At 46.6% G+C, this 14,062-nt stretch overlaps 1 protein-coding gene across 9 annotated transcripts in view; it reads left to right on the top strand.

The window, feature by feature from the left end:
• LOC115092844 overlaps positions 1-14,062 on the top strand; it is a 69,093-nt gene that overhangs the window by 38,638 nt on the left and 16,393 nt on the right. For 6 of the 9 annotated variants that reach the window (XM_029604185.1, XM_029604186.1, XM_029604187.1 and 3 more), the window contains exons 2-4: positions 2,524-2,587; positions 3,271-3,354; positions 12,196-12,280. Coding sequence is in view for 3 of the 9 variants with exons in the window: in XM_029604191.1 (XP_029460051.1) it covers positions 2,524-2,587; positions 3,271-3,354; positions 12,196-12,280 (233 nt within the window). In the remaining 6 variants the exon portion in view is untranslated. Of the gene's footprint in view, positions 1-2,523; positions 2,588-3,270; positions 3,355-6,995; positions 8,873-12,195; positions 12,281-13,876 lie in introns of those variants that run through there. The other 3 variants (XM_029604193.1, XM_029604189.1, XM_029604190.1) reach the window with 3 other exon arrangements.

Raw genomic sequence — 14,062 nt, 5'->3', positions numbered from 1 at the left:
GCTTTGGTGGCAGTAAAAATCTGGTGAGAGAACATGTTCCTTGGTTCTTTGATGATTGGGTGCTTTTTTCATATATCCCCTATGATTTTAGGGCTTTTAGGAGTTGCAGTTTAGTTCAAGCTATAAAGATTAATACTGTGTGAAACAGTGTGGCTTAAAATGTCAGGTGTGACATTCATCCGAAGGTGATCTCCAACTAATTCTGACTCTAGTTTTTGCTTTTAATTAGGACTGGTTAATCCAGTCCTGGTTTTACCTTGCTGCATTTTGGGACTTGCAGTTCTGAAGTCCCTATTGATTTCCTTAAGAAGCTGCGCTACAATCCCATGTAAGCAGTGAACTAAAATCAGAACAGGATCAACTTGTTTTGAAACTAATCAACCCTTAAATTCCTGTGCAATTGCACTTTTATTTGTGCGACCTTTTTTAGAAGTTTACAAAAACTTCAGTTTTCACCAGGGCTAATATAGCTGCATTTAACCTTAATGTCAAGCAGAATCACTTTTACCTAAAGGCAAAAAGGGCAGCTCCCCTGGACCCTGCATGGTAGGAAGCCCCATTGCATGTGCACATAAATAGGGCTCTGCTCGCGGGGGGGGGGGGGGGGGGGTCTATTGACCAGTGCCCTCAATCTTAGGCAGGAGAGAAGAGCCTTCTGCAGCCTTGAGCGGACAGAGCACAAAGCCCTGAAGAGCCACTTTGCTCTCTAATCCAGCCCCTCCCTCCTTGTCATTCAAGGGCAGAGGGGAGGGGGATGAATTTGGAGCAGAAATTGCAATGCAAAAAATAGCCACCCTGCTTCCTAACATAGCCCTAATTTTTGTTCCCTCCCCTCCAATTTGCTGGGAAGAGAAGGGGAGGGGGTGAGCCTGGAGCAGTAGCTGCAGAGCAAGAATAACCACCCTGCTCCTTAATCCAGCCCCTCCTCTTCCCCTCCTGTTGGACAAAATGGCTTTGCATGCAAGATTGGCACTGTGTATCCTGTGTATATGCAAGGCCATTGTGCTCCAGTGCCAGGGTGTAATGTTCAGCTGTAGGTATCTGCCCAAGAAAGCTTATGCTTGGATTTTACTTGCCACCCTGAGGTAGGCACCTACACCTAAAATATATGCACTGGCACAGTGGCACAAGGGTCTGGCAGGTGTGATTTTGGCACCGTGCATCCTGATTTTGGCATAATCTCACAGGCAAGGTCACTTTGGTAAGGGGTGAGAGAGAGGGGAAAGGAGGCGAGTAGAGGAAGCAAGACAGCATGCAGGGATGATGTGAGTGGTGGGAGGGGGGCAATTCTTGGGAGGGTCTATGGCTGGAAGCAATCAGCTGACACAACTTCTGTGTCTGAAGTAGAATAAAAGGTAATCTCAGATTTCGGTGGCCAATATTTCTCTACTCCTGTGTCCATGTGGTATAAGCAGCTAAATGACTACCACACAGGCACAGCACTAGATTCATCTTGGCCAACAAGAAATGTGAATTACTCCACTTCAGTGGCGGCTGTTCTGTGTCCATCCAAGAGTGCCTGCTTTTTACCATAATAGCACTTGTGAAGGGTTGGCAAGATTAAGGAAGGCACCCAAGTCCTAATAAGGGAGATGGGTGGCATGAAACTCCATCAGGGGAAACTGCATGCCTCTGGCAAAGGGCTTGGCAGAGCCTGTGCTACGAGTAACACATGCACTGCATGAGCTGTTTAATGAGTCATTCAGTTAGTGGCTCGGTATCCCTGGGATCTGACAATAAATGTCTTAGATTATCCTCCAAATCCTTCATCATAAATCTCAGGAGCTCTGGATGTGCAGGAGCGATTTGGAGCTGCCTGAGCTTCATGGGATGGGCCAGTCTACTTATTGGGTGTGTGCCGAGCCTGACCTGGTCCATCAGGGCTCGGGTTGGCAGGGAGGACACAGGAAGACTGTAATGGCCTGGCTTGAGAAATGTAGCTTTTTGTCTCGGCTAGAAGAACTCATTCCTTTAGCTCACTGTTAAGAGATTAGGGTTGTGCCACCCTTACACACCAGGGCAACAGAACAGGCTGCCAGACCTGGCTGGGCTCCATTGCACTCGGAGCTGCAATTCTGACGTTTTGTCCGATTTTCTCCTAGGAAAGTCAGAACTATATATTCCTGTAGGCAATGGCAAAACCAGGACTGGAGCAACCTGGACTTGCGGGTCACTTGGCAACCCTAGTGGAGATCATAGCCTAAAGACTGCAGCCCTGCAGGGCCACCTTGAAGAGAGATCCGTTTACGCTTGGGGTTGTTTCAGTTTGTGGAAAACAAGTCAGCATAAACCCTCAGATAGAGGTGATCTCTGGCATCCTTGTATAGCAAGCCATACGCTCTGATACACACATTTCATATTCTCTTTTTAGGATGAAAGTATAAACAGTGGTTAAATTATGAGTTTACTATGGTTTATTCTTTCTGCCTTGTCCTCACCTTGTGGATGTTGTGCTTCACATTTGCAAACTGAAGTCTCAGTTCTGCTGTCTTTATTTTTTCTCCCCTCCTGTGATTCCTTTAGATGATCCCACCGAACCTGACAGACCTGCTGTCCAAGGCTGCTGGCACCCCAGTGCCCCCGCATGGTGAGTCTGGAGCCCTCTGGCTACTGCTGGCTCAGGCTAAAATGGTACAGAAACAGCCAAGAGCAAGCTCCCCCCCAACAGTAGGGATCTTATTTAAAGTAGCAGTGCCCTTGCTTGGTACAACATAAAAAAAAAAAAGAGCAGCAAGCTCTTTAGTGGAAGGAGTGAAAAGTTTTAGATCTTGTCTTTGGATTTTTCTCTTATAAAAAAAAATTTCTGACTCTTAAAAACGCGCACACACACACACACACACACACACAGCCCTCTCTGCTTGAGGAAATGACTAGGATCCACGGAAAGTGTTTTGCTGGCATTTCATCTCCTGTCCCCTGACTCTTATTCAAAATCAAATGACTGCGAGAGAAGCTTATAACCTTATCCTGCCCTCCTGACTGCACACTTACATCCTCTGAACATGGTTGCCTGCTTTTTAAAGGCACCAGAATGAGTTTTGACAAGGTGAGTCAGCATAACCCAGTCCCGAGCTCCTCACGCCTGCACAGGGTCGGCTAAGGTTCACGGGACTGGACTTTAGTTTCTGCTCTCGCTCCGTTGAATTGGTTTTAGTTTTAGTGATCGGATTGGGGGAGGGAGGGAGGGGGGGCTTTCAGTTTTGACATCACAAGTGTTCCTAAATAGGGGAGCACCTGCTCCTCTAACGACCTCTTCTGTGCCACTCCCAGGTTGGATCTGGGTCCTGTCGAACGCTACTCCCCGAGCCGTCGTGAGCACAGCAGAGCCAGCCCAGAAGAGTGGCATTGTGCCAGGTAAGAAGAATCTGGGATTCTGGGATAGAGATGGGGGAAGGGGGTGGCTCCTCGTTCCCCTCCCTGAACAGTCTGCCTGGTTGGCTGAGGACTAGAGGGGGAACTTTAAAAAAAATAAAATAAAATATTTTTTTTATCTCCCAAGACTCTGTGCCGCTCTTGTGCCTGCAGGAGTCGCCACCATGGCCGCAGCCTGCCTCCTCACACCCAACTCCTGGGGCTCAAACGCACACCCAAGATTTTGCTGGCTGTTTCAGGAAATATCTATACAAGTCCCCCCATACGATGGCTCGAACCCCAGGGCTGGCCAGGAGCTCTGGTTTTAGGGTAAAACGGGCGTTCTTGACTCCAGCCCTCGCTGGGTTCTCAGACCACACGTGTACAGACATTACCTGAGCATTCATTGTGGGCAGCCTGAAAACCGGGGCAGGCCCTTTGAGAATCCTCCTGAGATAAAAGGAAAATGGTTCATAAAACTCAGCCGTTCGGGTTAGCCAGCGGTAACCTAATAAATGGGTTTCAATGCACCGAGTGTCCCCGAGCTGTAATCCAACTCGGCGAGAGCTGGATCTTTTTTTTTTTTCTTTTTTTCCCTTCTTTACAGCTGGCTCAGGATTTGCATGCGTGGCTCGGTGTAAGGTTCAGGCAGCCGAGTCCTGTTCTGAGAGTCTGCTGGCTCAGGTTGGTTTCTCCGGCTCTTCATATCTGGGGGATGGGCAGGAAGACTTCTTTCTCACCACCTAAAGTTTAGGCAGCAAAGTCGCAGCATCAGTTGAGCTTTTTTTTGCGATGGGGGTTAGGGGGCCGTTCCACTTGGCATGTCTCTGTCACGTCTTGTCAAGGAGAACTTGGTTTGGGGGAAACTGGACCATGTGGGTTCTGATCCTGTTTCAACCACACTGGATTCAAGTTGACACTGACGGGTTTTTTTTCTTTTTTTCTTGTTGTTTACATTCAAACACCCCCCCCCCCCCCCCCCCACACACACACACACACACACACACCTTACAGACTGAAGAAAGGGGAAGGAATTAAATGCAAAGTGTGAGATTATAGAGAGAGATCAATGATGGATGCAGCCTTTTGGTACCCCTAGGTGGTATTACTGCTGCACTGCCCCCCCCCCATCTTGAATCCACACTTTAACACCCCCCCCCCCTCCTCTTGCAGACCTCCGATTTCCAATTTTCCCTCTCTCCCAAACCTCAGATCCAAGCCGTGGACCTTCAGATTCTATTCTCTCTCATCTTGGATTTGAACCCTTATTCTACACCCCCCCCCCCCCCTTCCTGCTCAGAGATTTCATTTTATCCCCATCCTCCTGGACCTCCAATCCCTTAATCCCCTCCCTACCAGACCTCGGATTCCATTCTCCTCCCACTTGCCTATCTTCAGTTCCATTCCTCCGCACAGATTTGATCCCTTAAACTCTCTGTGAGGGGAGTATACAAGAGACTCCCTCAGACCACCTTATAACCCATGCTAGAGCCACCTGCCCCGGTCTGCCTTAATGCGCAGGGTCGCAAAGGATTCTGGGTCCCAGGAGGATCCCTTCCTAACAGCATAAAGGCTTAGGAAGGCCTCGGGGAGCTGCTGCAAGCCTGTACCAAATACACACGAGCTGCTTGAGGTTTAAAGTGAGGTGAGCCACTTCTGTTTTGCTGTTCATTTTGACTCCTGTAAATACATCTTTATTCCTGACCAGAACATTCAAGTCTTGCTGTGTGCTTTTTTTTTTTTTTTTTTTAGCTGTTCCAGACGCTGTGTCCGGTCCATATGCTACACCCTCCTATAGGGATCAGATTCCAATCTTCATCCCCAATTCCATTTTCTCCCCTCCACCCTCTGAGCTCAAATCCAATCTTTTAATCTCCCCCCCCCCCCCCAGCAAACCTCCATACCATTCCTGCCTCTATCACCCCAGCTCCACTTCCGATTCCATTCCCCTCCATCCAAGATTCAATCCATCAAGCCCCATGGGAAATTCGGATTGCATTCTCTACCCCCACCTCCTAATCTTTTGTCATCTTTCTACTTCCCCCACTCCCCCAGTGGCCACTCGCCATTCTAGCATCCCTTGATCTCAGCAGGAGGAGGGGGGAGTCGAGCGATGGCTCCCCCCGATCATATCCCTGATCCTGTGTGCAGAGGAGTAGGCATCGCTTTCTCCTTCAGCTCCCAGCCTTAGTCACAGGAAGAGGGAGGGCATTGTCTCTTTTTATATCTGAGGATCAGCAGCAGCAGCCAGTCACACTTTGTCCCCAAGGTTATCATTTTCCAGGAGTGAGCCACCATGGCCCTTCTATGGGTCCTGCAGGGCCACATTGGGAGCAGTGGTGGAGCTGCACTAGAACCCGAGTGATGAAAGGGGGGGGGGCCCAGCCGCATTTGGTGCACCCCCCTGTGCAGCCCAACCCGACTGAGCTACACAGGCTTCACTCGCTCGGTGCCCCATCCCCTCAGTCATGATAGGAGGGGGGGGACACGCTTCAGTTTCATCACAAGCAAAGGCCCAACGAAGCAGGGGGGTAGGGTGGCAATACTTCTCATTTTGCCCCAGCGGGAGAGGCAGCAGGTGCTCTTTTCTGCCCTGTGGAGCTGGAGGCAGCCCAGCCTTTGCTGTGCCTGCCACTTCTAGCTTGCTGCTGCCCTAAGCACAGGGCCCAGTGTGCCTGTACACAATCCAGTGCTGATCAGCGCAGTAGGGAGATGGTAATATCAGCTGTTTGTAACATCTAAGCTTTAGAAAAAATAAATCACATGGTTCAGGTAGGAAGAAGGGTGTGGTCTTCTCCAAATTGTGAGCCCTTTTTCTTCCCTTCCAGATGCTCGGTTACTTCATACCACCAGAGCCGCTATCCTCCTTGATATCTGTGCATAAGAAATGTGTGTACATCCCTCTGATTCTTAAACACAAGATTTGCCAATCTCATGCATATTAATTCAGAGTATTCTGAAAACCAGACCGGCTTTATTTATTTATTTATTTATTTATTTATTTACTTACTTATTTATTTGAAAAGTTTTATATACCGTTATTCGGAAAAGCCATCATAACGGTTTACATAGTGCAAATATATCCAAGGAAAATTGAAATATTATAACAAAGTGAACATTACAGTAAAAACATGAGTTAGATAGTAAATTCTAGTTCTTAGTTCATTTGAGAGGTGGTATGAGCAGATTATTGGGGGTCCGTGAAAAAATTGCGAAATAGTAAAGTTTCGAGGTCTTTTTTGAAGGTTTTTATGTTGTGTTGAGTTCTCAGGTCTTCAGGTAGAGTGTTCCAAAGATTGGGGGCTTTGGTGGAGAGGTGGAACTGGAGACAGTGGAAAGACTGTGGATCAATTTGAACATTGCTGATTCAGTGTAGGGAAAAGGTGCCATCTACTGGTCAGAACGTTGTCAAAAAATATACAGAGTGCTTGTACTGAATCAATGAAACACTGCAATAGAGCTGAATAGTAGAATACTATTGCAAACGAGTCATATGGAAGATACCTTCATTAAAAAGGGGATACAGTCGAATCACAGTCCACAGGAAAGGATACTTTGTAATTGTTTCACAGGAAGGTTGTTCCAGTGATCTTTCTGTAATCTCTGTTCTACTTCTGCTATATCCTGTATTCTTTCTGTCCCAGATATAGATATAGCGACAGAGATATCAGATGCTGCCATTGCTGAATTCAGTCTAGCAGGAAATGACATTGGTCCGGCGGTGCTGAAGTAGCTGGAGGGCACATGATGTTTCATTACTACCAGTTTGGAGCTTGGAGGAGACATGGAGGAAGCTGCAGCAGGAGGAGGGAGTCTCATACAGCCCAAGTTTATACCCCTCGTCGCAGGGAGATTACAAGTGGATACTTTATTCACATCACTACTATGAAAAAACAGAAAAAAGCCCCAAATAGTTTTTTGTATTCTAGGCAGGAGTGCAGATCGCTGCACACAAGGAATCACCCAGCAGAAAGAGGTTGGCCTTTCTCTGCACAGAGTCCCTTGCAGTTCGGGCTTCCCTTTCTCATGGGTGGTAGTGGACTGGCTATGCAGCTCTCCTGACAGGCTTCCAAGTACCTCCAGGTACATATGTGTACCCCTAGTTGAGAACTACTGCTTGTACTCCACTCCACCAGTGCTTGTATAGCACAATTTGCCTAGTCTCCTTTCTTCCTTTTGGAAATTATGCTGGGTAGCTGTGAGAAATGTTACCAGACCATTCACCTTAGAGGGTGGTAAAGCACATTTGGGGTTGAGAATGGCTGTGAATGTATGTATGTATTTATTTATTTATTTATTTATTTATTTTTTATTTATTTATTTGTGTAAATAGTTAATCTAGGAAAGCTGGCATGCTCCAGCAGGAGTAACTATTTTATTTATTTATTTATAACTTTTATATACCAAGGTTCCTGTATAGGATACAGATCACCCCGGTTTACAAAATACTGCAACTTCGCACAAAGGCAGTACATAAAACAAGTGAAAAACAAGAAATGGTATAAGAAACAAGTGTATCAAATAACTGGTACAAAGAACTCAAACTGCATACTGAATATTATGTAATAACGAAGAACTACATGTTAGTTTCTGTTCAGGGTATCAGTCATGCAAGTGGTTGGTGTTCTGTAGAGTAGGATTTTCCAGTAAAATGCCACTTTACATTTGTAGTTGAGGGAAAGATCTGCTCTCTTTTTTTTAACTTGATCTTCCTCCCAGAAACAGATAAACTGAACTCATTCCTGTAATCAGTGTGTTGCAGTTCCATGAGTAGGGCACACCCGTGGCAGATCTGTTGTCTCCTGCACTGAACAAGAATTCTCCTCTAACTTTGGACACCTTATCCCTAGACTGGTCTAGAGGGTCTGCTGTATGCCTATCCTCAGATTCCTCTAGGAGCAAAAACTCTCCTAAAATTCGGAGACCAGGAGAGTAGGATTCTCATAGCCATTGTGACCAAAATAGGTTTGGTTTCCACTCCTACTGGAGTTATCTATCAGGGAACCAAGCTGGTTGGGATATTCACCCACCCTTCACACAGAACCAGGGGACATGACTGCATCCCAGTGTCAGGTCCCTAGCCCTAACAGCTTGGATGTTGAGAAGGTAGCATTTGATTCCCTGAATCTGCCTGCTTTTAGCAAAGATTCCTTTAGGAGGTCTTATGGCTTGAAGTGGTGGAGGTGTGCCATATGGTTTGAGGGAATGGTCCTAGATCCTTTCTCTTGCTCCACACAAAATTGCTTGAATACGTTCTACATCTCCGAGTCTGGTCTCAGTACTAACTGTGCAGCTGGCACTTATCACTACACTGTAGAAAGTAAACGCATCTCTGTATGGTCTTTAGTTGTCTGGTTCAGGCAGTGTTTGCTTCTATTGAAGCCTCCCATCAGACCTCCTACCGTGTCTTCAAACTTCAGTTTGGTATTGATGCAGCTCCTTCTGAACCGGTGGACTCCTCTGAGCTGAAGTGCCTGACCTGGAAAGTCCTTTTTTTTTTTTTTTTTTTTAACTGGTCACTTTAGCACGTAGAATTAATGAGCTCCAGACCCTAGCGACCTATCTGCCCTATATGAATTTTTTTTTTTTAATAATGGATCTATGCATGTATCCTAAGTTATTATTCAACTTAATATACCATCTGTAAAAACAAATTATCCAGGCTGTTTACAACAAAATTAAAGTTAGTGTCGGACTTCCATTTTTAACCAGTCAGTCTTCCTCCCAGGAGTCTTCCTTAGGCCACATGTCCACAAAGGTGAGCAAGCCTTGCCCAGTTTGCATTGCAAAAAAGCCTTAGCCTTCTATCTGGAATACTATGAAGCTCTTGGAATGCGCATCCAGGTTTTTACCCTGGGATTGCTGTAACTAAGCTCGCCCTGTAAAACTGGGTGGCAGTTTATGCCCATGCAAGCTTTACTCTGGAGGGGCATGTCGAGGCTCGTTGTGCTAGAACCATGGGAGTGTCAGTGGCCCTCCTGAGATCAGCCTCCATGGAAGAGAAATGTTCAAGGCTGTGGCATGGAGCTTGGCCCCTGCGTTCAATTATTACTGTTTTGGATAGGTTCTCCTAACACGACAGTAGATTTGGCCAATCTGTCCTAAAAGATCTCTTTGATATTTAAAATTCAACTCCCTCTCTCTTCCTTGGCCCATTATTTTCAGGTTGCCCATAAAATGAGCTGTATCTCAAGGGGCCATGAAAGAACTTACATCTCAGGGCTAATTCCAGTTGTCACTTTCCCCAGTCTTTTTGTTCCAAGGGGTGGGTTCTTTTCTGTTGGGAGGAAAGATGACCTTCAAGATGCAGGCAGTCTGGTGGAGTCTCCTCCTTTCTCCTGTGTGTTTTTAGGCTTGCTTTCTGATGGTGATGCAGGGACCAGACGGGACACCATTTTGGGTGTTCAAAATTACATTTTACTTTCATTTGCTTCTGAATAAAGTCCAATCATTTTAAAATAACTGGTTCTCAGTACATTTGTGTTGAAATTGGTTTCTTTTACTGAACCTGTTTCTCCTCTCTGTCCCCGTGTATGTTTACTCAGGACAGGATCCTGGGCTAGAGCTTATCCCTTAGGGAGTGAGAGAATAAGAGATCCCAGTTGGGCAGGGAAATTCCAATGTGTGAGGAGGATCCCCTTAGTCCACGAGAGTCCAGTTCTGTCAAACGATAAACCCCAGCCTATGCCCTGTCTCTCAAAGGGTGGGAATCCCAGGGATGGGTCTTCAAAGATCTGGACTCCTCCTGATGTGACCTGTTGCTGAAAGAGACCAGGCTATTACAACCCAACGTCAGTGTGAGGCGAGGTGGTTTTAAACCTCCTCACAAACCAAAAAGGGGGAAAAAGCACTTTCAAAGTCCAAATTTCCTCTGAGGTGATAATGTCACTGCAGCCCCTTCACTTGCAGGGAGAGGAGGACACAGATCTTCTAACTCCTAGCCTCTGGATCCAGGGTTTGTCCCTCACCAGACTGGATCAGGGTCTCAGCATAGGAAAAAAAATCCCAAAATATCAAACTGCTAACAAAAGTCTCTTTGCCACAAAACTGAAGGCAGATCCTGATGGGCAAAGGGTGCAATGAAGGAATCTCCTTCGGAAACACTGAGTTAGGCTGGGAGGCCCTAACTCGACAAAGAGGTAACAAAAACAGCTCCTCACCCTCCAGAAGCCAAACAAAAAAAAAACAAACCACATTCTCTACTCTCCTAGCCCCTCCTTCTGAACTGGTTCAAAACCATCTCAGCCATCCTCTAGGGGAGGTGCTGTGGGGGATGGCATCTCCCTCCTAGCTGACTAACTCAAGGGCAGGGATCTAGGGCCATCTAGTGGAGACCTGGGGGTATCTACATAAAGATGGCTTATTGACATCAAAAATACTTTTTGCTGGTTAGCACTGTGGTCAGGGCATCCTGTAGCTAGGGATGGCCCACTTGTGACAACAGGTTATCAATCCTCACATAGCTGGGTACTGAAGGGAGCCCCACGTGATGGCTATGATGGAGGATAGTCCGCATAGGCTGAGTTGAACATGATAAAGGCGCTAGAAGTCGTATGATCATCGTCCTGACCTGAGCTCCATAGGAGGATGTTGTTCCCCCCTCCCCCCCCCCCCCCCCCCCCCACCTATGAGGACTAACATCCTGCTGTTCTTGGAGAGCACCAATTACAGGTAAGCAACGCTTGCTTTCTGTGCAATTGTTTTGAAGCCAGAATAAAGCAAGCTGAGGCGCAGCACTTTTTGTTCTCGGTTTGAAAGAGGGGGCACACAGTAACTCTGCAGTGACTGTACTGAGTCACAGCATCTCCAAAAAGACAAAAAAAAGCTGCTTCTGTTCCACCGACAATAACTGGAGCCATTATTCCCTCCACGGTGTACCACTCTGTTACTCAAGAAGCTCCTATATTCATCCAGCAGCAGGGCATGTGATTGTGGGAAGGGGTTAATCTGCACGACAGGCAGATTAAGAAAAATCTTTGAAATATATATTTTGTGTGTGTGGTGGAGGGGGGGGAGGTAATAAGTCTCATGATTGTGCATAGAAAACACCAAATCTGATGTTAGAGAAGGACTGTAAGGCCCATCGAGTCTGCCCGACTTCATGCCTGCTACAAGTACCAGGGACCCCAGTTGGTCCTCCAGTTTTGCCCTCTCTTCAGACCATTGGTTTCAGTTTGCTGGATGTTGATGCCAGCTTCAGGTTTTTGTACTTGCTAGAACTTGCTAGAGGGGATTTCTTTTTCCTTGCTGTGCATGACTGCAAACATGTACAAACCAAGCTCTCTCTCTCTGGGTAGCCGTACTGTTCTCTCTCCTTGTTTCCTTGACACAAATTAATCAGCAGGTGCGCTTCAGAATTCAGGAGCCAAGGTGTGAGCCACCGTGGCCCCCTGGAACTGGACTGTTACCAGCATCACATTTCACATAGGGGCTCCCCCTTTTTTTTTTTTTTTTAAGTAATTACTGATCTGAGCTGCATTTGAACTGGTAACCTAGAAGCAAAAGGCTCTGTAACATCTCCCTGATCCATCCTAGCCCCACCCCCATTCCATTCAAATTGGAGGAGCAAGAAGTATAAATCCAGCACAGGATTCATGACGACAGCAGGGCTGGATTTAGGCATAGGCAAGTGCCTTGGGCACCAAATTCTGAAGGCCTCCAAAAACCTGGGATGCTCCCCACTGCTCTGATTTCTGAGTGAAGAGCCCCCTGCTTCTGTTCCTCTGCTTACGGGTACCAAAATCTTAAATCCAGCCCAGGATGACGGGGCAAAGTGTTGAAGCTCTGCTGTCTTCATTGTGTTTCTGCTGTCCTTTTAGTTTGTCGTCATCTTTTGTACCCTAGGAATCATCGCAGCTGCCATCTTCATTTCGTTTTTGCTGTGCTTATATGCAATATTGTGGAAATGTATGGTGTATGCACCCAAAAGGTAAGAGAGATCCCAGAGCAGTAACGCACCATATTAACCTCTGATTCTTCCCCTATAAAATGTGTGCGCTGCATGCAGGGGAGGGATAGCAACCTCAAAGATGATTTAAAATGTCACCCTAAATACAGCAATGCTTGGTTTATCGTGCATTCATTGCATTGATTCTTTGAGCTTTCTGCTCCCCCCCTCAGTTGTGGCTCTTGGCTGTGGTACAGTGCTGCGGCTTATCAACATGGACCCTCTTCTTGGTTTCTAGCTATAAAAGACATTTGGGTGAGGGAGACCTGGTAATTATCATGTTAACATGTTGGAAACTGTCACGTATGTTTTCTATTGCAAACGATCACTGGATGGCATTTTTAGAGATGTGAGCATTGTTGTTTTATGTGTTAATTTTGTTTTGGAAAAGGGGGAATGTTCCCTTAAGGTGGGCTTTTCTGATTGGATGACTGGGAGGTATAAAAGCAGGGAGGTTGTGGTGGGTTGGACTCTTCGGATTCCTGCCTTTTGCTGTGCGAGGTAGGTGGAAGGGACCTCCAGGGATGTGGTCATCTTGAAGCCGCCAGCCTACCAGTTTGGAGTAGGGCCTCTCCCTTTCAAGGTCATGAAGGATAGGGTTTTGTTGCTCCAGGCCCAGCGAGAAGTATCCTGGGGCAAGTCCAAAGAAGAGTGTCCCAAAGGTCCTTGGCATGGGAATCCCCACCTGCTAAAGGACTGAAGAAGGATGGCAGTCAGTGGGGAGGTCATAGACCCAAGGATATGTGAGTAGCGCTGAGAGTGGGAAATTGCATTGGGGGTCCTTTTTTGGATGTGAATTTGGGGTGCGGATATGAGGAAGAATTGTCTCCCATTCTTCCCTACCGGGTTAAATGTGAAAGGAAAAAAAAAATCTATTGTCAACCCAAGCTTTGGTCCTTGGAGTACTGAATCCCTGTGATGGGTTAAGGGGGGACGACAGTATGAGGAGTCTATAGACATTGGCTTAATGTCTAGTATGTGCTATTATGCTTTTGCTAAATGGTTACGTGGGGATGACGATACCGACCGTTGATTTCCATGAACTCTGAGGTATCCAGTGTTTATACTTTTACCTGCTTCACGTTAATTGTAAATAGTTTGCTGGCTGGTTTAAATTTGAAACAGTGTCTCCTGCACTTTGGTTAGCCAGCACTGGCAGGAAGCAGGGACCAGATTCATGGAAGGGGGAACTAACATACTTCCCTGTCTGCCAGAGGACAAAATAGTTCCTGGTTACCCCAGCTATCTCTGAACAATCCACTTCACTGGCTGCATGACCTATTCTAAGAACCCTCTATATACATTTGGAAAGGAGATCCTTATCCAATGGAGAAATCCTTTCCATGATTTTACGTACCCCAATCAGGGGCTACACAAGCAACACCCCGGGCTTCAGTCCCCTTTTAATTTCCATGTGGGGCCTGCCCTAGCGTGTAGACAGAACAGGCATCTCCCATCTTTTGGGGCTACAGATTATCTGGATGGCACAGGCTTTGCGTGGAAGAAGGGGTGGAGGTAAAAGGAATACAGGTGAGACAATACCACCATATCCTCTTACCACAGTCTTTTTATGCAACCTGAGATTTTGAGTGTGCATTGAAACGGCTTCAGTTTCTGTTTGACTTGATAAAGTTAAATGTCTCTTGGCTTTAGGAAAAAAGGAGCAAAGGAGATAGGATGGAGGGAGAAGGCTTTCCTGGGAGAAAGAAGACACAGTAAAGCACTGACATGAAGAGGGAGGCAGTCAGACACATGATTTGTGGG

This window comes from Rhinatrema bivittatum, chromosome 5 (assembly GCF_901001135.1).
Source record: "Rhinatrema bivittatum chromosome 5, aRhiBiv1.1, whole genome shotgun sequence".
Taxonomy (NCBI): Eukaryota; Metazoa; Chordata; class Amphibia; order Gymnophiona; family Rhinatrematidae; genus Rhinatrema; species Rhinatrema bivittatum.
This window is presented reverse-complemented; position numbering and strand designations above follow the sequence as displayed.